The sequence below is a fragment of the Archocentrus centrarchus genome, chromosome 8, assembly GCF_007364275.1.
Source record: "Archocentrus centrarchus isolate MPI-CPG fArcCen1 chromosome 8, fArcCen1, whole genome shotgun sequence".
In the NCBI taxonomy this organism is placed as follows: Eukaryota; Metazoa; Chordata; class Actinopteri; order Cichliformes; family Cichlidae; genus Archocentrus; species Archocentrus centrarchus.
The window spans coordinates 20094024-20121064 of record NC_044353.1 but is presented as its reverse complement, the minus strand read 5'-3'; the positions used below and the strand labels follow the sequence as shown (position 1 = coordinate 20121064).

General features: G+C 41.3%; 1 protein-coding gene across 2 annotated transcripts in view; it reads left to right on the top strand.

The window, feature by feature from the left end:
• The window catches only part of prkar1b (protein kinase, cAMP-dependent, regulatory, type I, beta), a 62728-nt gene that overhangs the window by 19511 nt on the left and 16176 nt on the right, over nucleotides 1–27041 (top strand). For both annotated transcript variants that reach the window (XM_030735338.1, XM_030735339.1), the window contains 3 exons: nucleotides 17888–17949; nucleotides 21999–22045; nucleotides 24828–24986. In XM_030735338.1, the coding sequence (XP_030591198.1) occupies nucleotides 17888–17949; nucleotides 21999–22045; nucleotides 24828–24986 (268 nt within the window). The remainder of the gene's footprint in view (nucleotides 1–17887; nucleotides 17950–21998; nucleotides 22046–24827; nucleotides 24987–27041) is intronic.

Genomic DNA, 27041 nt, shown 5'->3' with positions numbered 1-27041 from the left:
GCTGGACCGCTGGCTGGTGGCTTGGTCGCATTGCAGTTGCGTTGCGGTTGTTGGTGCCTGGAGACCCCACTGACAGAAATGTGTTGATGTATGCCCAATGTGGTCTTGCAGCATTAATGAAACACTGCACAAAGCAACCAGAAGGCCTGTACACATAGCTGGGTCATTTTAGAGTACACTACAAGTTCGCTTTGGTAAGATTTGTCATAGAATTGTGCCAGAGAGGGTGCATCTATGATCTTTGCTCACCCTCAATCATTTACCATAGGAGTGTGTATTCCTTTGCAAAGAGGCATCAGTACATAAAATCAAGTTAAGCTTAGCTTCAGAGTGAAAAATAATTTTTGCTTGTTTGTGCCGTCTGTTGTTGGCATTGATGGAGTGACAGTAAAGTACATCACCCTCACTTGATGTGCCAGAACTGGCTTGGACTGACGCAGATTAGCAGATGGAGTCTGACTACATCGCCCCCTCTCTGCCTCTCACTCCATCTTTCTAGCTCCTCTTTCGTTCTGCAAACAGCTGTCCATTTGGTTTATCAGACATCCAGACATTCATGCACTTATGGTCTCATGGGGTATAAAGACTGGGGCAATATACAAACACTGAAGCTATAGGTCTGTTTTTGACCTGATGGTATATTTCTCATCATCATAATATATCAGTTCATGCAATATTACAGTGAGGGATAGGAACATGAAGCAGTTTTTTTTTTTCTTTTTCTTTTTTATTATTGTGAGTGGGCATTGGGTTTTATTTATTTATTTTTTGGTGCATTAATTTCCTTGAGACCTTCATAGAATCATTATTTTGTTTGAGGTGAGCGTGTGAGAGGCTCAGAGTGGAAAAAAAAATGAAGCGCTGATAGCTGTGTGTGTCTGTGTCAAGGAAACAACTTGTGTGATTAGTCACTCAGCAGTTATGTAAGCTGAACACCACACAATTTGTTCCCCCATTAGCACTATATTATGCTATCATCCCCTTCAGTAATGAGTAAAACCAAAAACAATGAAGCCCTCTTTGTTTTCGCTGCTCTCTCCAGCGCTCTTTTTCCTCTCATCGCTGTTTTGTGGCCAATTTTCCCCTTGTTGTCTTGTCTTCCTTCATCCTGTCTCTCATCCATTATCTGTCTCATGTAACTTTCTAGAAATTCAGTGAGACTGTGCTGGCCCTGTAAACATGTCACTTTTAATAAGCTTAATAACAGAAACTAGTAGCAGCGTTTTCTTCTTTAGACTTTCTTATTCCCTTGTTTCCTTTTAAAATGATTGCGTCTCTGTAGAAGCAATGCAGCTTATTGTGCTTTCTTTTGTAATGTGTTTTCCATTTTATTTTACAGACTGTAGTCAGAAACAGTTTAAAAAATAAATGTGCTTTTGTATATGCTGTATGCATAATTTTTAATTTTTAAAACATTAGTTATTTGGGTTTAGTTAATGGTTATAAATCATGCCGCTTCCTGACTTTTCTCAGATGATATATTGCCCTATAAGGGCCAATCTACATATGCTCACAGATGACACTGCATGATTAAAAATCAGATTAAAGATAATCTGATTTTTGTGAAATTTATGAGCAATTGAGTTTTTTTTTTTTTTTCCTCATCATAGAAGCTAACCACATTTGTTTTCTGTTGGAGCTGAGATGAGTCTGTGTGTAATTACAGAAGTGAGCCAGACAGGAGAACAGTGGTCCAGGAGGGCACCCTGGGACAAAAGAAATATTACTACAACTAAAACAGAACCAGTTTGTGGTTTGTGCTCTGATCATATCCTATTTTGTGAATGTCTGCTTCCTCAGTTTTTATTGAAAGTGATTTAGAGATGTCAGGGTAATGTGTGTTTGGGTGTCTGCTGTTAAGGCGTATTCATGAGGAAAGGCAAGAGAAAGGGATCTTGTCTTTTTTCCGCTCGTCCAGCTGAAGAACCAATGAGCGTTTACTGTACCACGAGGAGGCATCCATCATCCGTCTGTCCATAATTCAGAAGAATTATTTATTCTAAATAATGTAATCAAACTTACACACAATGATCACCTAATGGGTCTTTACCCAAAACTTTGCTCAAGGTGAAGATCATTGTTGTTTTCCAGCCAGTAACCTGTGGATTATGATGGATCATGAGCCGGATGAGCTTCTACACCACTGACATTTTGGTTGTAAACTGCTGAAGTGCAGAGCTACTGCAGCATTAAAGGAGAGGAGACATGGCATCAGCTCTTTTTGCTCTTACGGCACTACTGTCCTTAACATATCTTTCTATTTATTTATATTTGGGGACTTGAATTGATTAGCGTTGCATAATTCAGTGAGGATTACTTTGTAATCCTTATTTATCCTATACAGTGTGTCGATGCAGCCCCTCAGGTCACCCTCTGTCTGAAACAACCTGTTGTGGCACCACAGGTTGTACTCCCATGGCCTTTCTTCTGATTGGCTGTCACTCTCAAACTGCTGATTTGAACAGTATGTGGAAAAGACCTCAGTGATCACAGAGCTGACCATATTAAAGATATCCTCCTCTTAGACACTGTAAAGAAAATCATTATCACCATTAAAAAATGGTCAGAAACCAAACATTTAGAGCCATCTGAAGCCTTTGGCTTAAAAGGAGTTACTTGTACATACTGTGACCTCATTATTTGAAACTTTAGCCATGTTTAATATCACCATCTAATATATGTAATAAAGAAAACCTTAAAACAGGAGGTCCATTTTTAAGTAAAAACAATTTTATTATGTGTTAATACAATATTGTTGATTTACAAATGTGTTGGGAACAGAAAATTGTGCCAGGGTTAAGCAAACACCCACACTTACACACAGACACACACGCACGTGCATAACCAGGCTCACAAGTCCCACCATCACTACAAAGGATGACAGGCTTTACATTATTATGAAAAACATGCACACACAGACATGGATAGACACACATTGCAAGTGGATTCTCCAGCATGCATGTGAGAATGTTTTCCCAGTGTGTCTGCTCCAGCTGGGAGCATGGACCCTTTGATTAACACGCTATTCCATATGTCAAACTTTATGACCTCAAAGTTTTTGAGCTCCACCAGCCGTGTGTGTGTGTGTGTGTGTGTGTGTAGTCCATCTTTCCTCAGATGCCTGGAAAAGCAGCTGTAACAGGTTTTACTGCCTTACAGATTTCAATGAAAAAAAAAAACTTTGTTATTAAAAGGGAGATTTAAGGAGAAATACACAATTTTCTTGTATTTTCATCATTGAAAAGTTGTATTTATCCTCTGACACCCACACAGTTCGATCCAAAGTTCAGAGAACACTTTTGAAGATACTTCTGCTTGTTTGAATTTGACTTTAATACCAGAATGCATTTGAACTGCTCGGACTCAAAAATCTACAAAAACCTGGAAGTGTGTGTTATCACAGTATAATTTGAAAGTGTATCAAAGGGTTTATTGTGATGTCAGGGTTGCTTTGCTTTCTCTCTCCTCAAAGTGCCCGATGAGTCTGAGGTCAGGTGAAAGTAAAGGAATGTCCACGACAGTCAGTATTTCTTGCCTTAAGGATGGTCCTTTAAGTGTCAGGGCTCACTATGCTGCTGCTGCTGCTGCTGTATGAATCATTTGCCACAGAAATGCAAATCTGAGAGTGCAGCATGTCTCTGGCAAATCACGGTGCGCATGTGCGGTTGTCCAACTCCAGAACATCCCCAAACACTCCCTGACTTGAATTGTTTTTCAGTGTGTTTCAAACTTTTCTTCATGTTTATCTTCACACACTTCTATGAATTCCAGAGATATCAAAAAAGGATTAATCGATACACTAAAGTGTCGATATTGCATTTTTTTTTTCTCCTCTAAGAAGAGATTTACAGACTCTGCTGTAACCCATTGCAGTATTATGATCAGTGATCAGCAGCACCCAGAAACCAATTCTAAATGAATGCCTTGGTCAATGGTACTTTGGAAACTTTGAAAAATGTATATTTGCTCACACTTGCTTTTGGTGAGTTGATCCAAAGCCACCTGAGTGTAATGAACTGATGCTCAAGGAGTAATGAACAACTCAAAGAAACTGATCTGTACCAACGTTGATGTGGTGAATGCCACTGATTTGCTTGCTGACCTAGAAATAGTTCAGAATTGCAAATACTGCTTCTTCGTTTTATGTGTTAGCATCTTTTTTTTTTTTTTTTTTTTTTGACTATTTCCAGGTTAATTTTGTGGTTATTTTCAGGTTTGCATAGACATGTTGACCCTACTTTAACTGTATCATCCATGTAAAACACCATTCTGAACTCAGCAGAAAGTCAGGAATGCTTTGTTATTGATAAAAACTGTGAGTTATTGAAAAACACAAGAAAATACTCTGTTTTTATCTCTTTGACCTTGACTGGTCTCTACAGTAACGTCTGAACCTTTGTCACATTGCTGCCAGCAAGCCAAAGGTCGGACCCCTCTATTTGCTACCCATTAGGTGCCATAATGACCTCATTATGATATGTCCCTACAAACAGACATGTGGTTACTTAAGATAACCAAGGAACAGGTGTTTGATTTCACATTATGGTCAGCCAAATGACCCCATGTCAATACTGGAGCTGTACAGTAGTTATCATATTACTATCTAGGATGTCTGATTATTGTGTTTTGGTTTCAGCTAACTTACAGCACTGAGAATAATTTTCAGATTATGTTTTTAAATAGGAAAATATCAGGTTTGATAACAGAGCCACATCACACTTTCTTTTGTACCAATTTGGATATGGTCTGTCACTTTTGAAGTTTACAGCACTTGTATATACATGTGCACATGCAGTGTGCATGTAAATGCAGCCTGTTTATCCAGGTGTGCCCTCATTTGCCAGCCTATCTTAACATTTCCTCCAGTTAAAGGCCCATTGTGTTCCAGTCTTTTAATATGGTAAGTAAAAGCTCTATCGGCTATTTAAACACGTTTTTCTTATCGCACTTCCTACTGAAATGATATGAAATCAGCCTTTTGATAGCAATGAGCCATGTATGTATTAATGTTGGCCAATTTTTTTTTTTTTTTTTTTTTTTTTTTTTTTTGGCACACCTGGTTAAACGACCTTGATGACTTCTCACTTTTCAGTATGTGAGAGCGACGATTGAGAGAAATCACATTAATTCTCGAAGAGGTCTCTCAGGACTGCATTTATACTTCCCTGGACACAAACAAAACACACAAATAGTCTCATCAGGTTGTCTACTCCTGCCTGCCTCCATTAATGCAATGCCCTCTTACCACAAAATGCTCTCATGGGGACAGTACACACAGCAGAAACCCTGCTCTCTGTCTGTCCACATAAATAGTCTGGCAGGCACGAGGAAACCCTGTTTATCCCATTTCTTGAGCTGTCTTGGCCGAGTTTGCAGCATTTTAAAATAACATTGCCATCTGGTAACAGGAGTTGTTAAATCTTTTCAGGTCAGGACCTGAATGTAATTCAAGCAAAAGCTGCTCTTTATCTCTGATAAGTAGAGAACCAGAACCTAAAAAAAAAAACCCTCCAAATGATAGTTCAGAAGTAAACCAGTTTTACTACTAACTATAAGAAGCACTACCTGCATAACAACAAAACAATGGCAGTTAAATTTTAAGGTCACAACTGGGGGAACAGGGGTGTAAAGAGGTGGTGCTTACCTCATCCTGCCTGCTTTAATCCTCAAATTAACTAGCTGACTAATGAGTTGATGAAGTGACTCATTAGATGACCTTTGGCCCTTAAACCCTGACCTCTGCACCTTCCCAACTAGCCCCTGCTGATGGACAGGGGACATCTTTAGTTTATGGGCAGTTTTTTTTTTTTTTTTTTCTGTGTGCGTGTGTGTGTGCGTGTGCGTGTGCGTGTGCGTGAAGTGCAAAAGCACTAACAGATAAATTAACGAGCGACAGAAAACTTAAACATATAAACAACAGCGGAGGGAAAGGCACCGAAAGGGCCTCGGGGAGATCTGTCTCATCTTGTGTTCCAACGGAAGTTTATTTAAGGCCTGTGTGAATGGACAAAGCAGTGGGAGATAGTATACTGTCTAGCATAATCAGATGATCACAGCTGTCATCATCATATCTGATCGCTCAGCACAACTGATGTGGAAATTGAGCTTTGTTCTCTAGTGGGTTAATATCTGAAACCCAAAGGTTGTTTCTATAATTACAAAGGGTGTTTTGGTCAGATGTGACAAAAATCATCCACGCATTTCCTACATCAGCTTCCACTCAGTGATGCGGAGTGTGTTGTTACCATATAGCAGCCCCTAGGGGGTGTTTTTGCCACACAGAGATAAGAGGTATCAACTATCACTGCTTTTTTTCCAGACAGATTCACTTGTTGTTCTGGAAAGAGTATCAATAAACACATACAAGGTGTGTGCGTGTGTGCCTACAGTATAGGCATACACATTTGCACACTTGTATTGGGTGACACCCCCCCCCAATGGTCTTCCGAGCAGTGCAGGGTAAACAGGATGTAGAATGGCTGTGAACCTTCTCACACCCAAATCTCTTTTTCTCAAGATTTTAGGATGGCTGTTGACCAAGTATCCCATTGGCTTTGTGTGTCTTTTCCCATCATTGTGAGGACTTGTTCTTCTGTGTGTTCAGGTGAAGAGATGTGAGGATGTTTGACTCTGTCTATGATTGGTAGTTTATGGTGGGCAGTATGCAGCATGAACAAATTGGCAGGTTTGTGTTGTGTGTTGTTTAGTCTGTTTGTTTGAGTGTGTGTTTGTATTTCCTGTCATCCCGGTCCCCTCATTGGCTCTCCGTGTGTCCTCATCCTTGTTTTTCCTGAGAACCTGGTGGTCTTCTATTTTCCCCGTTTTTAGAATTCACTTCTTTCTCCGTCTGTACGTTCTTCTCTTCCTGTCTTTCTCCCTCTCTGTCATGCAGGCTCATTCACGTCTACATCCACACTCACATCCAGTCCCTCCCCCACATTCATGTGTAGTCTTCTATCTGTCCCCTGCATGGCTTTGTGCTGCTGCCACAATGCCAGGGGCCAGCCGATGAGGTCACTCACTGCAGGAGACCTGCAGGCCTGACTGAACCTCAACCATCCCCACCATCATCCAGCCCATAGAGAACTAACAGGCCAGCAGTCTCACCTCCCCCAGCATATCACATCTTTGCTTCAGCTCAGACACCTTTACGCCCATACAAATCACAGTGCACACACAAAAACACAACATTCGTAGGAAGTTCATATCAGCCGGGCTGCATGTTTGCATGCTAGTGCAGATAAACACCCAACTATGCACGTCGGAAAGCGCACACATGTACATGTATGCACAAACACAGCTAAACACACTCATCTGCACAAAGAACTGGAAACTTTCATCCTCTCTCATTTCCCCCTGTCTCCCCAACCTGTCCCTTGTTGCCTCTTCCAGCCTGTTATCCTTCTCCATTCTTCAGTCCATCCAATTCTCATCAAATTCTTCATAAAGTAGTGAGTAATAGAGTGGTAGTGGTGTCTAGAGGCCCAAGGCTGTGTAGGACAGTTCTCCAGCTCGAATGATTCCTTTCATCTTCTTATACCATCAGTGTGAGGATGTTTGTATGAGTGAGTGTGTGTGTGTGTGTGTGTGTGTGTGTTCATTGTCTTTTGTGTGTTTGCATGTGTGGAGTTTTTGTGTGCAAGAACTCATGTACGTACGTTATTAACAAAGTGGTCTGTGCATTTGTGTTTCTGCTCACACGTGGATGCACTCTGCATATCCATGTTTGTGTTGCAGTAAAGTGAAACACCTACATATTGGATCTGAGCATCAGCTGGTGGAAGAAGCAGTGAATCATCTCCACCTCATTTCAGTCTCACTGACCAAAATTGGCCTCAGGAGTAGTAAAGAGGAGCAAAAATGTTAAACTGCTGTGTGAGAGTCTTGCAAGCTGTAAATTGCTGGCATGCAACAGATCTTTTCAAGTATTCATTTTATACAAAAAAGCAATTTTATTGCATTTAATTGAGCAAACATGAGAACCCTCTTGATAGACAGTTTATTTGGTCTTCATATTATTGAAGGGAAATATGTCCTGAAAAGACTAGTCAGCCTACTATGGCCTAAATTATGCTAAACAAGCTAACAAAACTCAAACAGAGTGACACCATCAAACCAACGAAGAGGTCATGGGAGAATTAACACACTATAACGAGACTGTTGTCTGTTCCTGTGCACTGGAATCTATCGCAGTAGCATAGACAAAGCAGACGGGATGTATACAATAGGAGGCCATGGGCCAACCGAGCCTCTTCTGTAAGGCGCTGGGCTGCTCTGTCACAATGTGGTGGTCAGTGCGTGGGTAGTATTTTGGGAATGGCTGAGCTATAAAGGCACTGAATGGTTGCAGGAACATCATGTCCACACAACAGGACCAAACACTTGCTAGTTAGTGTCGTGCACAAGCCAACTTTTATCCTACATATTCATTCGCATGAAATCAAACATGGCACTGTACACAATTATAACTGACCTTAGGTACAGTTAACCATTATGGGACACACAGATGCATAAGGCCTAAAAGGGTTAAAGGCAGAAACAAAAACCTGTAAGTACAGTCATGGGAAAAAGGTTTTCACTGGACTTTATGTAGTCCTGTGAAAAATTAAGGACAGCCCTTTATTCATTACCTCATAGAACCACCTTTAGCAGCAATAACTGTCTGACTTTACCTCACAGTGTCTCACATTGTCTCACACTCTTCTTGCCTCAGTTCATTGAGGTTTGTGGGCGTCTGTTTATGCACAGCTCTCTCACCACTGCATTTCAGTCGGGTTGAGGTCTGGACTTTGACCGGACAATTGCAACACCTTGATTCCTTCTTTTTAAAAATGTATGTATTTATTTATTCTAGCCAAAGTTGAGATATATCCTGTTGCATTAGATGATTTTGGCCAAGCTTTAGCTGTTGGATTGACAGCTTGACATTTGACTTTAGAATACTTTGCTATACAGAAGAGTTTATGGTTGAAACCGTGACTGCAAGGTGCCCAGATCCTGTGACTGCAAAACAAGCTCAAATCATCACCCCTCCATCACTGTGCTTGACAGCTGGTATGAGGTATTTGTGCTGATAATGCAGTGTTTGGTTATCGTCAAACGTGGTGCTGTGCACTTTGGTCTCAAACTGCCAAAACTTCTGCTTTTATAGAGGTGGTCAGACTTGTTGATGGTCAGTTAATGAAATGCATTTGATTAGCAGCGCCTGGCTGCTACATACCTTCTTAATTCCCATGGAAGCAGTAACATTGTACATATAGCTTTGCATAGAAAATTTTCTTTTTTCACATTACGGTATTTGAGGGAGAATCCATAACCAAGGCTTTTCCTAAAATAGGTAAAACACTAATAATAAAAAAAACTCAGAATAGGTCAGATAATTTCTTGTCAATTTTCAGTGAAGGATCCTAAACTGATAAATCTGTCCCACATTTTGGGTTGCTTAATATTGATAAATTCTAGGTTCAAACAAAATTTTGTATCTGCTCTCCTGAATTTGGTGTGTTTATAGCCAAAATGTTTCAAGCCAGAGAAGTTGGAATATTAATTTAGGGCACCAAGTGCGGCACAGAAGAAAACCATTTTTGTCTGCTCCCTTATTCACATAGGGTCGCCACAGTGGGTAGCTCCACATGTTTGATTTGGCAGATTTTTACACCAGATGCCCTTCCTGCCACAACCCCAAAGGGATTTGTGTCTCCTCCCACGATTGAATTGGAGATCTGTTGCTTGGAATGCAAATGTGTGAACCACTACAGAGCCACTGCCGAGCAGAGCACAGAATATCGAGGAAAAGGAGTATCTATGATTACAAACGAGTTCCTTAATCGAGAATAAAATGAATACTTTTCAAGGCTTAGTGAGAAAATTTCAGTTCTCGTTGTATGGAATGAAGTGCTGCATTTGTCTCTGGTTAATAAGTTTCTAACATTACCACATTCCATGTTGTTGGCATATTCTACACAAGTTGGTAGCGAGTTGCTCATCATGGTTCAGGGCTGCAGTCTGTCTGAAGCTGTCTTTTCACAGCAGGGAAGGCCTTACGTCAGTCAGATGTCAGCTAGTGAGTGTCAGTTATTTCTCTCTTCCAAAGCACCCAGTGCACCATTACCTCAGTGCCCACAGTGCCAATTGATAATTACAAACACACACACACACACACACACTATGGTAACAGTTTTAGTCCTTACTAGCTCCCCAGGGTGCACCTCTTTTAGTTCTCTTCTTCTAGAGATCTACTCGTCACCTCTGCCTCTTCCTTGTAGCCCCAGGTTATTTTCAGAGTTTTCTCTCTACTTCATTTATGTGTTTGAGCATGTGTATGTGTAATGTGCTATGTTGTGTAAACACCTCTCAGGTTTAAAGTCTGACAAAGGACAATGGGGACCCTGAACTGCTTCTCAAATGCTTATCTTGTTTTAGCTCTTGTCTTCTGCAAGGTGGGAGCGACAGAGGGAGGGGGAGTGCAGGGAAGAGTGGAAAGGAAAAGACATGCCCGCGGGACAACGGTGTGCCTTTTGATGTTAGGCAGCATGTCAAGATACATGTGCATGCGTGTGTGTTTGTGTGTGTGAGAGGCAGAGTATTAGAGGAATGGCTCTTGGCACCTGTACGTAATGTATAGGGTTGTTGTAGCTTTATAGTGTATATTTGTGTGCATTCAGTATAATTACTTCTGCCTGTGCAAGATCAGTGAGGAAAAGCGTGTTCTCTCTTTCACTCATTCGAGTGACATTTCCCCTGTAGACACATCAGAGAGGTTAGAGGCTTAGTCCTGTCAGCACCTGATTCAGCCTGACCCTTTTTTTCTTTAAGTGGAGGAAGAGCTCGCTTTTTCCTGCCCTGCGGCGACGAACAGAGAAAGGGGGTATTGGGAAGGTGTGAAAATCCAGTACTGAAAATGTGGACTGCACTGACAGCATGATGAAACTAAGTTTAAATAAGCAGAGGAAAAAATAAGTTTTAATACAGCGCTGCAGTGGCTCGGTAGCCTTACCATTATATGGAGAAAAGGAGAAGGAAAGGAGAGAAAGGGAGAGGCAGCAGGGTTGGACATGTTTGTGATGTTTTTAGGCTGACATCATGACTGCATCAGCAGGTGGTATGTGTTGGATCATCAGGTATGCCTGTAAGACAGCCTTGTCACATTTAATACACACGGCATTCCATTAAAAGGAGGCAGGAACTCTCTGCCCATGTCACCAGAAGGCCAGCAATGTAGTCAGAAACTTAAGTGAAATTTAAGTATTTATCAGTTTTCTTATTACAGATCAGATGTTTAAAAAAATGCATAAACATGATACCGTAGAGAAGGAGAGAATGCATTAGAACTGATACTTTCCCTGGGAAATCATTCAGCGTTTAACTGTAATATGACAAAAATCTACTAATTCTAAGCTTTATGAATATTGTAGTGGGGCATAAATTGACAGTAAAGAAACAGTCAAAGTTTATTGCCCTGTGGTTCATCCTCCTTTCTCCTCACATCTGCCGATCAGGCTGGTTCTTTCTTCCACTGCCATGAAACACTAACTCTCACCTCCCCGACAACAACCCGAGTGTGTACACTTTTGTTGTGTGTGCGCTGGGAGACAGTGTTTGAAGCAGCAGTAATGGGAAGGCAATGAGATTCCTTTACTTTTGCATAATTATCATTGCTAGCTGTTAAAACTGTTGGAAATTCTTGTAAAATAGCTTTTGTAATTGCATATATGTATATATGTTTGCTTGTTTATTTAAAAACAAGTGTGTTAACAAGGTGTTGATTAAGCTTGGTCTGGTTGAAGGCCCAAGTTGTCTGGTACTCCCTGCTTCTTCTGGGTGCTTCTCAGCACTCGTAAAGAAATCTGACTCTGGTTTTCTCTCTCCAAATCTTTGTGTCGACATGCAAGAAGAAATAAGGTGAATGGAAATAAGTGGTGCTATTGTAGGTCTCAGGCATGTGAGAAGGTGATAAGGCTATACTGGTCAATCTGAAATGGACATTCACAGGCTGGCAGGGTTTAAGGTGGCAATGCCAGTGGTAGGTAAACCTGATATTATATCAGAAGTTGGAAGAATGACCGCTGGGGTCTAAAGTTGTATAAGGTGGCCACAATTTTCCAGTGATTTCCTCTGCTTTAACCTTCTAATGTAACTGGACAAATACGCACGTCTGTTCTGTTAAACAAATTTTTAGTTTTTATGAATTTGATCCAAAACACGAACGATCCAGTTGCCTGATGGTACTTTGAGTTTCTAAACGTTGTATATCACATCTTTGCCAAACACTGGGTATAGATTGCTGATTAGCCAGGTATGTTTTTGACAGTGCAGAATCAGAACAGTATGGATCTCATCACTGTAATGATAGATTTTCAGCCTGTGTTTCACCTGCACTGTCAATAAATGCTGTATTGTGTAACATGTCTGACATAGTTGGAATAAACACAACTAAGGTAATAAATGTGTGCCTTACTATGTCATTTGAGGACCTTTAAAGTCACATGGATTGGATTTAGGAGCCTAAATACATACATAGACTTTGACAGTCTTTCCTGAACCTCTTCTTTGTCTCTCAGGTGGTCCAGTCATTGCAGGGCACATAAATGACAGTTTCCTTCAGCAGTGTTTCAGTAAAAGTCTGCAGGTCAACCAGATCACCAGCATATATGCTCTGGCCCTCAGGTGCATTGGTTCTGCCGGGTACACATACTGAGACACATTTTTTACGTTTTAAAACCGGATGCATCCACGTTTACACCCCTTGTAAACCTCTGGATCCAGGTGTGTGATTTTAACACAGTGGACTCCCTGGCCTCTGTTGGTTTCCAACATTTAAACTGTACACTGACTGGGCCTCTTGAGTCTTCCAACCATGTGGATGTTAGTCCACACCAGATCTTTAAAATAAAAACATCAGTCCGATACACTTAAATTGTAGTAAGAATTTTAAACATTCTTCAGTTTTCAGTAGAGGTGCATTCACTTCAATTCATCCCAGACAAACAGTAGGTCTAAAAATGTTGAAAAATATGTTTAAAAAAATTGCAGCAGAAATGTTCAGCATTGCATATAACTGTGTGTTTATGTATATACTTATGCTATAAATAGTATAGTATCAATTGTATAAAATCTTGGAGTATATTTAGCCTGTTCTCGTACTATCATTCATTACACGTTTGATTTGGTTGGAGGGGATGTCTGTGGTTTGTTTTGATCAAATACGACACAGTCGGAAGACCAGTGTGAAGAAACTGGCAGCAGCTGGTATGACCTGGTTGTTCCATTTGCTGGTGGTGCTTCATGATGAATAAAGAAGCGTGCTTGGAGCTTTTAAGTCATAAACATCCTCCCTGAATGCTTCATTGCTTTATGATTAATCCTCCCTCGTCTCTTCCTTTATTCTCTCTCTCTCACTCGCTGTCCCATACTGCTGCTTGTTGTCAGGGAATGTTCTTGCATGTTTATGTAATTAAAAATGAACTGTACTTTTAAAGAAGTAATATTCTCAACAATATGGGGCATCGGTGGTTGAATGTTGTTTCCAGGTGAGTAACTTTAGCTGTCACACTGCACATCACACTGTCTCGTCGGCCTCATCAAGCTTTTTTCCCGCTTAGTATGTTGATGATGAAAATTTTGCACGCATCATATTTGTGAGCTTTCTTGCACTTTAACACATCATCCTGACTGTTGACAACTCAAAGCAGCAGTGTGTGTTATTCTAAGCAACTGGCCACTTAAGTTTGTTGAGAATGAGCACAGTGCATCTCTAGAGCACACCAAGAGCTTTTCATTCTAGCAGACTAGTAAGTATGCAGCGTACCTTCTGTTTAGCATTAGCAGGTCTCTCAGGTGATTGGAAGGCCCGGCCAGCAGGACTTCTATCTGCTGCATTTCCATCTCACCACTTACATCTGCATCTTAGTGGCTGTATCGTGTCTATAACTTACCATGTAAACTAGGGATTCCTTTTTTTTTTTTTTTTTTTTTTTTAACCTTTCATTGCCAGTGTACATTTGGCATCCCTGGGTCATTGCTTGTTTAATGGAAGTGATTAGACTTGCAAAACAAAGACTATTGTTCTGGTTTGCCAGAATCAGCAGTCTGAATTACTATCAACTGTGGTAGTGGAAATTAATCCTTCAAGCACTTAGAGCATGAACGCTGTACCAGCCAAACCAGCGGCACATTGCTGCCAAGCTGAGACGCAACTTGGAGCAGGGAAGTTCCTGTATGTGGTGGAGTTGTTGATTATTTCAGATATTGCAAAACCTCTTCTATCCAGGCGGAGAGCATTCTGGATGGCCTCCCCATTAACAACTTGTGTAACTCAACATTCTGCGGCCCATTAAGAAACACAAAGACATGGCAGCATGCCGTGCTGTTAAAGAGGCCTTTGGTGTTACTGGTGTAACGGCAGTGCTGTGTGTTGATGTAGTAATGTAAAGATAAGATGTCTGCTGCTGAACAAATAAACAGCTGGGCTGCGGGAGAAATTAAAAGGGAGGGAAGAGGAGAGCGAGAGAAGTCTGTCATCGCCAACCTGGAAGAACAACAAGCAATCCGGCTACAACAAGGAGGCCCAATTTTATTTCATTAATGACTGAATTCCCCCAAGCTAACCACATTTTTATGGGTGTTTGAGAACAATAATAGCCTGTTGCTGCACTGTTGTGGGCATGTATGAGAGTGAAGGGGCGTGTAAACTTTTCCTGTCACAACTGCATGTACACAGTCCATGCGTGAATTCACATGTTGCAACCTTTCACGATGAGCACAGCACAGTTTAATGCAGGGTGTTAGCTAAAGGTGTTGATTTTTTGGCCTTGCTAGTCCTTTCTTTGAACTTGAAGCTGCAGCTTTATTATTATGCTCACATTATTCCACAGGTGTCATCTCCACCTGCTTCCGGCACTACAAACACACATATGGGCAATGTGCTTTCCATGTGATGTCAACTGCACGTGGGTGTGTGGGTGTGTGTGTGTGTGTGTGTGTGTGTGTGTGTGTGTGTGTGTGTGTGTGTGTGTGTGTGTGTGTGTTATTAGGAAGTATCTCCGCATATCTCAAGCATGACAGAAGCTTTGTCTCCCTCCCTAGGGTGGAGGTGAACTTTCTAGGCCCCTTGCAGTCTGCAGGGTCTCTCTGCCTCTTTCTCCTTCTATCTGTCTCTGTCAGAACAGCACATTCATTGTTAGTGGGGTTGCGCTGCCTTTTCATAAGGTCAGAGAGGCTACAGGTAGCGGAAAGGACAAGATTAATCACTTCATTTGAGACCCGCAGAGAGGGGGCGATAGACCGAGAGATGGGGAAATAGGTGGGGCGGCAAGAGAATTACAAGGAAGAAAGGGGTAACTGAGATGGGAGAGGTAGAGAAAAACCCGAGCAGGAAGAGACTTGGACAAAGTCGAGGACAAAGAAAGGGAAAAGAGACAGGTAGAGACAAGGGGAAGTAATTACCTCCATATGTCTCTTTGTTGCCCTCACTGATACATTTACTGAGTAGATGGAGAGAGAGGAGGCAGAGAAAGGGAGAGGCGGTCAAGTGTAATTAGGTAAACCCAGGTTTACAGCCTTTGATCCTCTTCCTATGACACAGTGAGCCAGTCTTGCGCATCCTCCTTAGCCGAGCCCTATGTGATCAACAATGCATCACCATGACCACTGCTGAATGGAACTTGTCAAGATGCGGCCTATCATGTCATGCCACTTTTGTCTACTTTACGTGCCTGGTTTTGTCAAAACTTAAAACGTTATGACTTTTGAGTACTTACAGTACTTTCTCCTGGTGTTTCCTCAGTATTTTCTCAGTTAATGCCTCTAAATCGGTCTACGGTTAAACCTTGCATTTTCCAAAGTAATTATTTTCATACACAATATAAATTGCACATAACCTCAAACCAACTGCTCAAAAGCTCCCTGAATAAACACAGTCCATGCCAAGCACAGGTGGTCACAGATGTAGGGAGAGTTGAGGGCACTTGTGCAGATGTTGGACTGACTAACCACCATCAAAGTGTTTGAGCTTGCGTGTCATATCACAGTGCCAGAATGCAAGGCTTCATCAGAAAGGGCTCTGCAGAAATATGTTATTGTTACAATGGGCAAATTACACAACTGTGTGCATGAGTGTATTGTTTGCATGCATAGCAATCATTGGATCACATCATTATATAGTAAGTGGGGGGGGGGGGGTGGCATCTTTTAGTTGTGCGTGCACACTTCAAAGAGTGAGTGTGTGTTTTAATACATGTGTTTGTGTCTGTACTGCTTGTCCTCAAGTATGTGTGAGTCAGTGGCCAGCTGCAATGCACAGAGCCTACCTGTGGGTGAAGTTGGCCCAAATCCATCTTCTTAAGTCTGCTTTTTATTCAGTGTCACATAAACAAATACCAGCCCGATCCATTCACTTCCAAACCAGTCAGTAACCTCCTCAGATCTCTCCCCGACATCTGTTGATGTACGTTTTTTTTTTTTTTTTTTAAACTGGCAACATTTATGCAAAGCAACATTTTTTTTACGTTTGTAGTGTGCTACAAGTTTGGCTGGGTAAGCCTTTTTCTTTTCTAAGTACTACGTAGTCACTGTCAGGAGCGCGCACTTATTCAACACCCACACATCATTTTGTACAAACCTGCGTGTTTTCATAGGCGGTATTCCACTCAGATGCAGACAGACGGGCTCAAGTACGCACATTTAGTGATGTGCTCGTGCGCGCGCACACACACACACACACACACACACACACACACACACACACACACACACACACACACACACACACACACACACACACACACAAACATAACTGAGAACGGGCTCTGACTTGCCCCACATTCACTCAGCAGGTCTTGTATGTCTTTGATATGGCTGACCCTCTTTTATTGTTTTTTTTTTTTTTCTTTCTATATTTCTCTATGAGACGGGTGGTATGCAACTGATTAGATAGATAAATATACCCCGAAGGTGCGAGGGAGGCAGAGAGGAGGAGAGGAAGGATACTTAGTTTTCTCTTGTCCCAACACATCCCAGCAGTGGAACTCTAATCTTCTGCGGCTTCATGCATTTAAACAGCCTGATTAGCAACAGTCTAACAGGCGCTTTCTCTGCTAGGCTGAAACAGAAATTAAGTGCTTAGACACAGCCATCACTTTGTTTGTTTTCTCAGTGCCTCTAAAGGAAGATACACGCTGAGATAAAGGCTTTGATCATGGGCTGAAACAAAACAGTCATTCTTAAGCCAGTAATGAATGAAAAGAGGCAGAGAGCAGAGCTGCAACTTTTTAAATCTTATATATGATGATAATATTCTGATATGTTTAGTATTTCTAGGTAACAAAAATAAACAGTAGAAACAAAGTAGTAACACTGCCAGTTTTTTTTTAAATTTATTTATTTTGAAAAGAATAGTGAAAAAGTACACTATTGAAGACTGGTGATAAAATAAACTGTGGTCAGTTTGTTGAACTAAACTATGTGTTATAACTGGCATAAATGTGTTCTTTATGATGGCACTAAGTAGGAATAATGGGTGTGTGGTTGTATATGTATGAGGACAAAGAAATCAGTTGTGTACACATTCAGATGGATGTGTCTTGTGCAAGCTTGTGTGTGTGTGTGTATGTATATATGTGTGTGTGTGTGTGTGTGTGTGTGTATTGGGGTCACCCAGAGTTCCCATGCTTGTCTCTTTTGGCCTTTTCTGCCTGTTGATGGAGTTTGCAAAGTGATGATGGTTGCTGTCTTTCCCATAATGCCACTCCTCCACAAAGGTCTTGTATGTGTACTGTATTTTTTGTGTACAACACTGAGCAAACAACTCAGAAAACTGGTGGGATAATGTACCATAATAGCGAGTATGTGTTACTAACTCCCTCTTTTCCTTTTTCTTTGTCTCCCACAGTGACATATTTGATGCCATGTTCCCAGTCACCCACATTGCAGGGGAAACAGTTATCCAGCAAGGTTTGTATAAATATTTGCTGAGATGAATTTCTTCAGATTCAAAATCAGCCGGTTGAGCAAAATACAGCTTGGTTTACTTAATCATAGCAGGAATAAGTTTCTGGTTGTTTTCATCTGGGAAAAAAACAAACCTAAAATTCTAGTCAAAGATTCAGTTTGAGAGCTGAATAACATCATTAGTGATACTGTAAATATAATGAAGATATTAACTTACACTTACTGGATACTTTGTTATTATGCCAGTACTTGGTTGGACCCCCTTTTACCTTTAGAACAGCCATAATTCTTCATGGCACAGATCCAACATGGTGCTGGAAACATTCCTCAGGGATTTTGGTTCATATTGACATCATAGCATTGGCTATGCAGTGGCCACAGATTTGTTAGCTGCACATACAGTACATGATGAGCATCTCCACCACATCTCAAAGGTGCTCTACTGGACTGAGCTCTGGCTGGACCGTGGAGGCCCTTTGAGTACAGTGAACTCATTGTCATGTTCAAGAAACCAGTTTGTGACATGGTGTGTTATCCTGGTGGAAGCTGCCATCGGAAGATGGGTACACTGTGGTCATAAAGGAAAAGACATGGTCAGCAACAATAATCATGTAGCCTGTGGCATTTAAATGATGCTCAGTTGGTACTAAGGGGCCCAAAGTGTGTTTACGGCAAATTCTGACCCTGTGATCTGCACGTCACAGCAGAGATCAAGACTCATCAGAGCAGACAAATTTTTAACAGTCTTGTTTTTTGGTGTGAGCCTGTGTGAGTTGCACCCTTAGTTTTCTGTTCTTAGTTGAGGGGAGTGGGACCCGGTAGGATCTTCTGCTGCTGTGGTCCATCAACTACATCAGAGATGATCTTTTATATGTTGGAATGACAATATAACTCATGACATGGTCATGAGTAACATTGTCTTGATGAAGCCACTTTAATGGGAAGAAAACAATTAAGATGCCATTGTTGCTGATTACCTTCGATGACTTGTATCTCAAAGAATACTTCAATTGTATTGCCACACTGCTTTTTTTCCTACCACTCCCATGTTCCCTCCAGTTTCCTCTCATTGCCCCGCTCACACATTCCCTCAGTCTGCACCAGATGCCAGGTCTTTCTCCTCTGCCTAACTGCAGCCATCAAAACCTTCACTCTAGGCATCCCTGGTCTTTGATGGAACACAGATCAACAGGTCCAGACTGTATTTTTCCAGTGCTCCCCCACACAAACTCCTATCAAACATAGAAGCAGACACATTTAATCACATAGTTAAAACACTGAAAACACACATTCTCTCAGCCAAATTCCCAGTTTTAGATAATATTATGTTCACACCTGCTCAGAAAAGCATAGTTTAAGCGTGTGAAGCATGCCTTAGAAACACACACTCATATGGACACTACTGTAGGTTAAGGAAAACTGTCAGTGGTAGACAAACACTCTCCCTGGTCGCTCCCACCTTCTCTTAAGACAGCATCCAGGAGTATATCAGTCCTAATTTGGTGATAATCAGTTTAGCTAACTTTGCAGGGCCCCCAATCCCAGACAGCCCATTGTTATATACACTACAGAGTGTGGTATATACTATATACAGCATTGATGTCATTGCTAATGTCTGGACTACTGTATAGCGTCAAGAAACCAACCATGCTACTGACCATTCACACACTATTTACACACATCTAGGAGTTATTGACTGGAAGGGTTGAGTGGTATTTAAACAGGAGATGATTTACTGTATTATAACATGCAAAATGTAGCATAGAGCTATTTTCATTGTATTATATTACTTACTGTGAAGTTCATCAGCTGTTTCTGACATAAATTGTTTTGTTACTGCAGTAAGTGATCAGCGCTTTGGTAACAAGCAGTTTTCAGTGCTGTTTTTGGGTTTGTTTGTCAGCAAGATTATGTAAAAATGATAAATATTGGCTTAAAGGTGGAACCTGGTCAAAGAAAGATGCATTGCCTTTGGTGCCATTCAGATTCCTCATTTCTTTGATTTGTTGTTTTAAAAAAAATTATTCAGAGATGTAATTAACTTTGACAGATGGATGTGTTTACATTAATTTTGTAGTGGAGTTGAGGTTACAAAACACCTCAGAGACCGACGATGGAACCGGCGTTGTCCATTTGAGCCACGGCAGAGCACCTAAAACTGTGTACGACAATTGGCTTGTATTGAAACAAGGCCACACGGAGTGCGCCAACGGGTGTGTGTGTGTGTGTGTGTGTGCACGTTATGGTCAAATATTTGCTTGCACTCTAAAGCACAGAGGGATTGGAAATGGTGCAAAACAAAGGCCTGGGCACCAAAGTGATAAAAGACAGGAAGAGCAGAAGAAAAGAAAGACACAGTGAGAGGGAACTGAAAGAGCGATAGATGAGATGAAAGAGAGAGAGTCAGACAGATAGAGTGAGATAGCCAAGGGCCAGGTTGCAGCAGGTTGTGAGTAGGTGTATGTGTGTATGTGTCTCTCTGTCCAGGATTTCCACTGGGACAGAGCTTCAGATAGACAAGGAACGTTTTGTGTGACAAATAGAGCCGTATGATTAACGAGCCCCCTCCACTCAGTATTAATTAGCCGTGTGAACTCCTGTGAACTTTACTCGAAGGGTGCTCTAAGCCTTTCAACTCTACAGGTGAACATACACACTAGAACACAAGTACACACACACACACACACGGTCATACACAACCTCACTTTGTACCTGCGAAATGCACACACATGCATACTTGTGTCATCAAGACTCATGCATCATTACCTACTTGTACCTCTGAATGGATTTGCATTTGCAGTTTGGAGCTGCAGGGAGAGATCTGTGCTGCTCATGTTTGTGGCTGTCAGTCCTTTTTAATAATTTCCCCTGAACCCTATGTAATGGATAGCATAATTAAAGGAACACTTGCCATTTTTTAGCCTTATCTCCAGACTTGATGCTTTTAACGGACATTAACCAACCGGATCCCATGACTCGCTTCAAGGGTTATTGTTCACTTTGAAATCCCACCACACTTATGGCAGTGACACAACAGCAAGCTAGACCGCATACTCAGTTCCAAGCCTTGTAAATATAGCAGTGTTCTTTAATATAAGAAAACTAAATAAATTGAGCTGCTGTTTGTGGTTGTTTACTATACTATGGATCTGTGTTCTTTAAATCCTTCTGAAGTGCTGTAGTTATGCATGCTCAGACGCTTTGGTTTCAGAGTTTGCATTATTAAGTCATACAGGAACCAGGAATGAAGACTGCTGCTGCTGCTGCACCCTTCTGCCTGTGAGAGCCCTATATCACAAAGATATTGGCAGGCCCAGTGAAATATGCGTTCTGGAGAAGGCAGTAGCACTTTTGACGCTGGGTGTGCCCTGAAGCTTAGAAGCAGTTAATTTATGAAGATCTGAACAAAAATAACGTCCAGACAAGGAACCCAACTGTTTCTTTCTTTTCTTTTTTTTTCTTTTTTTAAAAGAAGGGCCTAAACCTGACAAACACATTGTTCCTGGATTGACAAATCCCAACAATTTAAATTATTTTGTGCCCCAATTCATGTAAATTAGTTCAAAAAATATTTGAATCCCATTATGCATCGATTTTAGTTTAAAGCTTCACTGTAGACTTTTTAAACCTCTGTGGGGGTACATTTTTAATGAGTGTGTCTTTTTTTTGTTTATTTTTGTTAATGCACAAGGACATCGTGCTCACAAGCCAGTGATGTGATACACAGTGTAGCACACTTAATTGCAGGGGATGATAGTGTGCTGGAGATAAAGAAGAAGATTGCATGCTAGTAAACAGCTTTTAGAGGCTTAAAAATTGTGTTTTTCGTGTTTATGAAGCAATGTGTTGGTTCAACATCAAGGATACGTCGTGGTGAATAACATAATTATTTTTGTTTAAAAACATTATAGGGCACCTCTGCTGAGTAAAAAAAAAAAATCAATCTTTGAGACATTAAACAGGAAGTGAAAGTAGTAAGAAAAGAGAAGCTTTCTAGATGCTTTAAATGTCTTATCTGTGCTCACCTGTGTTTCTCCTTCTCTCCCCTCTAGGTGATGAAGGAGATAACTTCTATGTGATTGACCAAGGTGAAGTGGATGTAAGTGGCTGGCATGGAGACACAAGCACGTCCTTTGGAGTATTGCCCTAATTATACGTCGAATGAGTTAAAGTTAATATTTAAATGAAAGGGATTTCCAGTTGGCAGAATGCTTTGATTCACCATCTCATGTGTAGTCTATAAGAAGGATTGTGATTCAGTAGAAAAACCCAGCCTTCTTCACTCATGTTGAGATAAAATTTCCCTCTAACAATAGGGAGGTTGTAGGATTGCCCCTATGTTTTGTTCTCTTCAAAGGTCTCTTCCACTCTGATGACAATCTGAGCACTACTATAGATTTGAACTGGCTGTGAAGGCACCCAAACTGAGAAGATCTTTTGTCTTAGCAAGCCTGACACAGAGTGATAGAGTTAAGTGTAGAGATAAAAAAAGAACCTAGTTAAACAGGAAGTGACCTTATCAGCTTACAACAGTGCACACCGAGACAGTGGGTACGAGGAGAGAAGCAGGTTGGCTGGCTTGGCTGACGTTTGACCCACCTAAGCAGAAAGAAAGAAGTGTAGGAGTAGTGAGATGGTGCCTTGATAGAAAGACTAATTTTTTGAAGGTGAATTGTCAAATGTGATTAGATAAGTTGTGGGGTTTTTTTTTTTTTTTTAGATTCCTGGGAAAGAATAAGCATCCGTGATTGTTTTCTGAGAAGGGGTAGTTCAAGGTTATAGTTAGGACAGGTAAAAGATAGATGGCACTATCTGGTAAAACTCAGGAACAAGAACCATTTAAAACAATTCCACTCTCGACTTGTCTACAATAATCATGACAGACGTTGCCCGGTTAGTTTTCTCTTATTCAAAATTTCTTACTTCTAATCTGACCCAGTGTTTTGTTAGGTCCACAGCTGCAGTGGTGCTCAGTCTATTCGTCTTTATTCCTCCAGTGTGTTAAACTGAAGGTCGTTTATTCTGGGCTGCCACCACATGCTCCCAGAGCCAGGACCCTGTTATCCTGCACTCAAGTTGTAAGAAATCTCCTGCCCTCAGCCTCACCCCTATCCAAATTTTATATTCATTTGTCGCCTTCACCTTGCCGCATCATCCGCCCCTCTATCACTACAGACAGCTGCTGCCTCCCAGCCAAAGCCCAGGCGCTAAACTACTTCAAGATCAGTGCCGAGGTTATTAAAGTGTGGAGATGTCTCTCATTAGGGTGGGGTGTAAATCTGCCAACATCCCATAAACTGCCTGAAATCTGACAACCACTGCCACTACTGTAAACACCCCTCTATGTTCTGCACTCAGATCTGCACCCATATAAATGCAGACGTTGGCCTGTATTTATATGGGTGCACCACAATTACAACTTTCACTCCAAAATCCAAGATGATCTTATGGGGAAAAATGCTGGTTGGAATTCAATACTGATAGTTGTTTAATCACAGATGTCTGGTTAATCAGTTCAGTTAATTACCTTAAAAGTCATTTTAAGGGAAGCTTATTTTAATATTGGACATTGCATTTGGCATTGAAATGAAATCTGTATTATGCCAAACAGAGAATAACAATATGCACATTCTCTGTTGCACCTACCTGCATGCCCCCCAGGTGTGCCCAAAGAAACAACCTCTGAGTAAATACAAATACACTGCCGGCTCGTCCCCCTTCCACTCTGATTCATTGCTTCATTAATTATTCACAGGCACACACAATTTGCTCTTGATATTTACAGATTAAAAATCACTTATTGCGAGAGACAGCGTAGCACGCAGCATGTTAATCAAGACTTTTGTTTTCTGTCATCTTCTTGTAATAATCATCTTGTAATAATCAGGAGTAGCTTCACCCATGCTCCCATTCAAGGATTTAAAAAACAGTTTTCTATCCAGGAGCTGCATCGGAGTGTTTGTGAAACTTAATGGGGTCACGTGTACAAAAGTGAAGACCCAACAGTGACTCATAGATCAGGAGATACCTGAGGACTGGACAATTAAAATGCACTGAAAAAATATTACTACCTGTATGCTCTGATGTAACCCTTTCTCAGCAATCATTTAATTGTTCTTGTAGGCTTTACGTAACCAGAGTCAGCACTTTGCATCTCTTTGAAGCCATGCCACTGTATAGTGAAGGATGAGTCCCCTGTGGTCTACTCTGAGCATGAATAATGGCCTGCAACAATTCTGGCAATTCACAGCAACCACCAGAGAGGAATAAACCCTGCTTCCCTCTGTCTGTGTTATTAAGTCAACAAGATAGTGGATAGTGTGTCGACAGCTGAAACCGTAACGACCCTGGAGACAGCCTGAATGAGTCTTACTGAGGTTGCATTGTCTGTAGAGCTATAGTGGCTGGCCTTAGTAGAGCTGTGCATGCATGTTTCTGCACATGTAAGTGATCAAGCATATGAGAATGTGTGCATGTGTTTTAGATGCAGACACACAGCCCGAACAGACCTGGACAGCTTTCTGACCTCCCATCACTCCCAAATCACAGTGATGACTCTAACAAGACAAGACAAAGTAAATAAAAGGGTTTGAGGGAGAGATGGTAGGGGTAGAGGGCATTTTAGAGGGTCTCATCTGAGGGCTTAGTGGGGATCAAATACTTAGGGACAAGCCTAGTGAAAATATCAAACAGCCTGGAAACTGAAGGGGGATGGGGAAACGGAGGGCCAAGTGTTGGATAAAGCATCTCAGGTTAGGAAGAAAAAAATAAGAGAAGCTTTTAAATTCCTAAAGAGCTGCATCCAAAAAATGTTGGTATTCTTCAGCATTCAAGCCTATGTAAGACCCTCTTTATAAGCCTGACTTTTGTTCTGTCTGCAGGTGTATGTGAATGGTGAGTGGGTGACCAGTATTGGAGAAGGAGGTAGTTTTGGAGAGCTGGCCCTCATCTATGGGACTCCCAGAGCTGCCACGGTCAAGGCCAAAACAGATCTGAAACTGTGGGGCATTGACAGAGACAGCTACCGGCGCATCCTCATGGTATGAACTTCATCACAGAGCACAAGCTCTCTGCACACATTGAAGCCCAATATAGTGATTCTGTAGGAGCCATACATTACACAACTTTAAGAACATCGTTGGTACATGCGCCTCATCTTGTAACTCAGAAAATGAAACACGTTCACATGTAGCAGCCTGCAGTGATTCCACTTTACAACTGCTGGATTCATCACAAATCACAAGGCGTATTCATAGCAGGAGTGTCATCAGCAATTATGCTAACTAAAGATGATGACAGTTACAGCTGCATATTTTTTTTTATAGTGGCTGTACACTGGTGTAATAGTTCCACACAGCAAAAGGTTCAGGGTTCGAACCTGCTGGTGATTCTAAATTGGCTCTAGGTGTGGATATGAGAGCGTATGATTGTCTGTCTCTCTGTTACCCTGTGATGGAGTAGTGACCTGTCTATGGTCAGCTCTGTCTCCTGCTTAATGCCAGCTGGAACAGGCTCCAGCTCTCCTGCTGCCCCACGTTATATAAGCAGTTAAGAAAAAGGAGGGATCGATGAATATTTTCCTTCTCACATCAAAAAAATACAGTTTAGCTACGTGGCTAGTGATTAACACATGTAATAGTTTACACATTTGTCTAACAAGCAAAAGATCCCTGGTTTGATCACATATCCCTCTGGGGTTGTGTCAGGAAGGGCGTGTGGCGCAAAAACTCAAATCAAACGTGTTGCTGCCTGCTGTGGCGACCCCTTTGAATAAGGGAGCAGCCAAAAGTTTCTTCTTCTTCATGTGTTAATCTGTCGCTAATGATGTACCTGTGTTGTCAGAGTATCTTCTTTAGGCAAAAGTTTCAGATCAGGATCTCGCTCTTTACGCTATGCTCCTGTTTTGAAAGCGCTTATTTTATGGTAAATTTGAAAAATATTAAACCTTAAACACATCCACACAGTGTGACGTTGAAGACAAGTAATATCTATATCCCATTAGTAGACTCTCCATGGTCATCAATCACAGTCCTTGACTTGCAGTATTTCCTCCCAGTCAACCACTTAAGACTCCTTAAGTGTTTAAAACAGTTGCTTTCTTTTTGATACTCCAGATACACTTTAACACACACAGGAGTGTATCCTCCCATTTTAATGTGTCTAGATCTCTTCTTAGATGAAGAAGAGGGAGGGAGTGAAGAGAGGAGAAAAAAGGTCAATATTAATGCCTCTTCATGCACTTCCCACTCTGGGAGCTTATCTAGCAGGAATGTCGAAATGTTTAAACTGGAAACACAAGGTACTGTGCCCTAGCCCTCATCCTTGCTCACAAGCGTGCACACACACACACACACACACACACACATTCTGCATGTGTGTGTCTGTGCCCAGCTAAACACTTCCTCAAATGTTCCTAACACCTTATTCTAAATAAATTAGATAGCTCCCAATTAACTCTTCAAACTACTGAAAGTTCATTTCTGTGTCAAACCAGCAGAGACTGAAGCAGGTTTGCTTTTGGACCTTTCAGCTCAGTGTAAAGTTGGCATTGACCTGCCCAGCACTCATGCCACCTCTTAAGTGCATAGTTAAACTAAGGGCACAATGTGCCCTGGTAACCCTTCTTTGAGAGGATTCTCCTTTTTTTTTTTTTAAAAGATTTCATTCATTCGCTCCTTCCAGCAGCAGCTGCAGGAGGGGAGACGGGGTGAAACAGAATTCAGTTATGTGAACCTGTAGTTAATTATTGCTGTCAATGATTTGTAAAGCTGTTTTTACAAAGTGTGGTATTCTGGCAACGGCTTAGGCCAACGCAGTGAGCTTTCTCTGTGTGTGTAAATATGTGTGCGTGTATGTGTGTGGTGTGTTTCCCAGCAAAAAATACGCTGAGCGCCTGTGTCTGCTGCTAGTTAGTTGGAAGCTCATAAGGTGCATTGTCACTGCCATCAGGTTCATCGTTTTCACATCTGCTCTGCTGTCCCGAGTCTGCCGGGTCTCCAAATCATAAAAATGATTATGTGTAATTGAAATAGTTTTACGTTTACAGCCACTAATTAATTCTGTTTTAAGAAATCGAATCTTGAGCAACTGCAGTT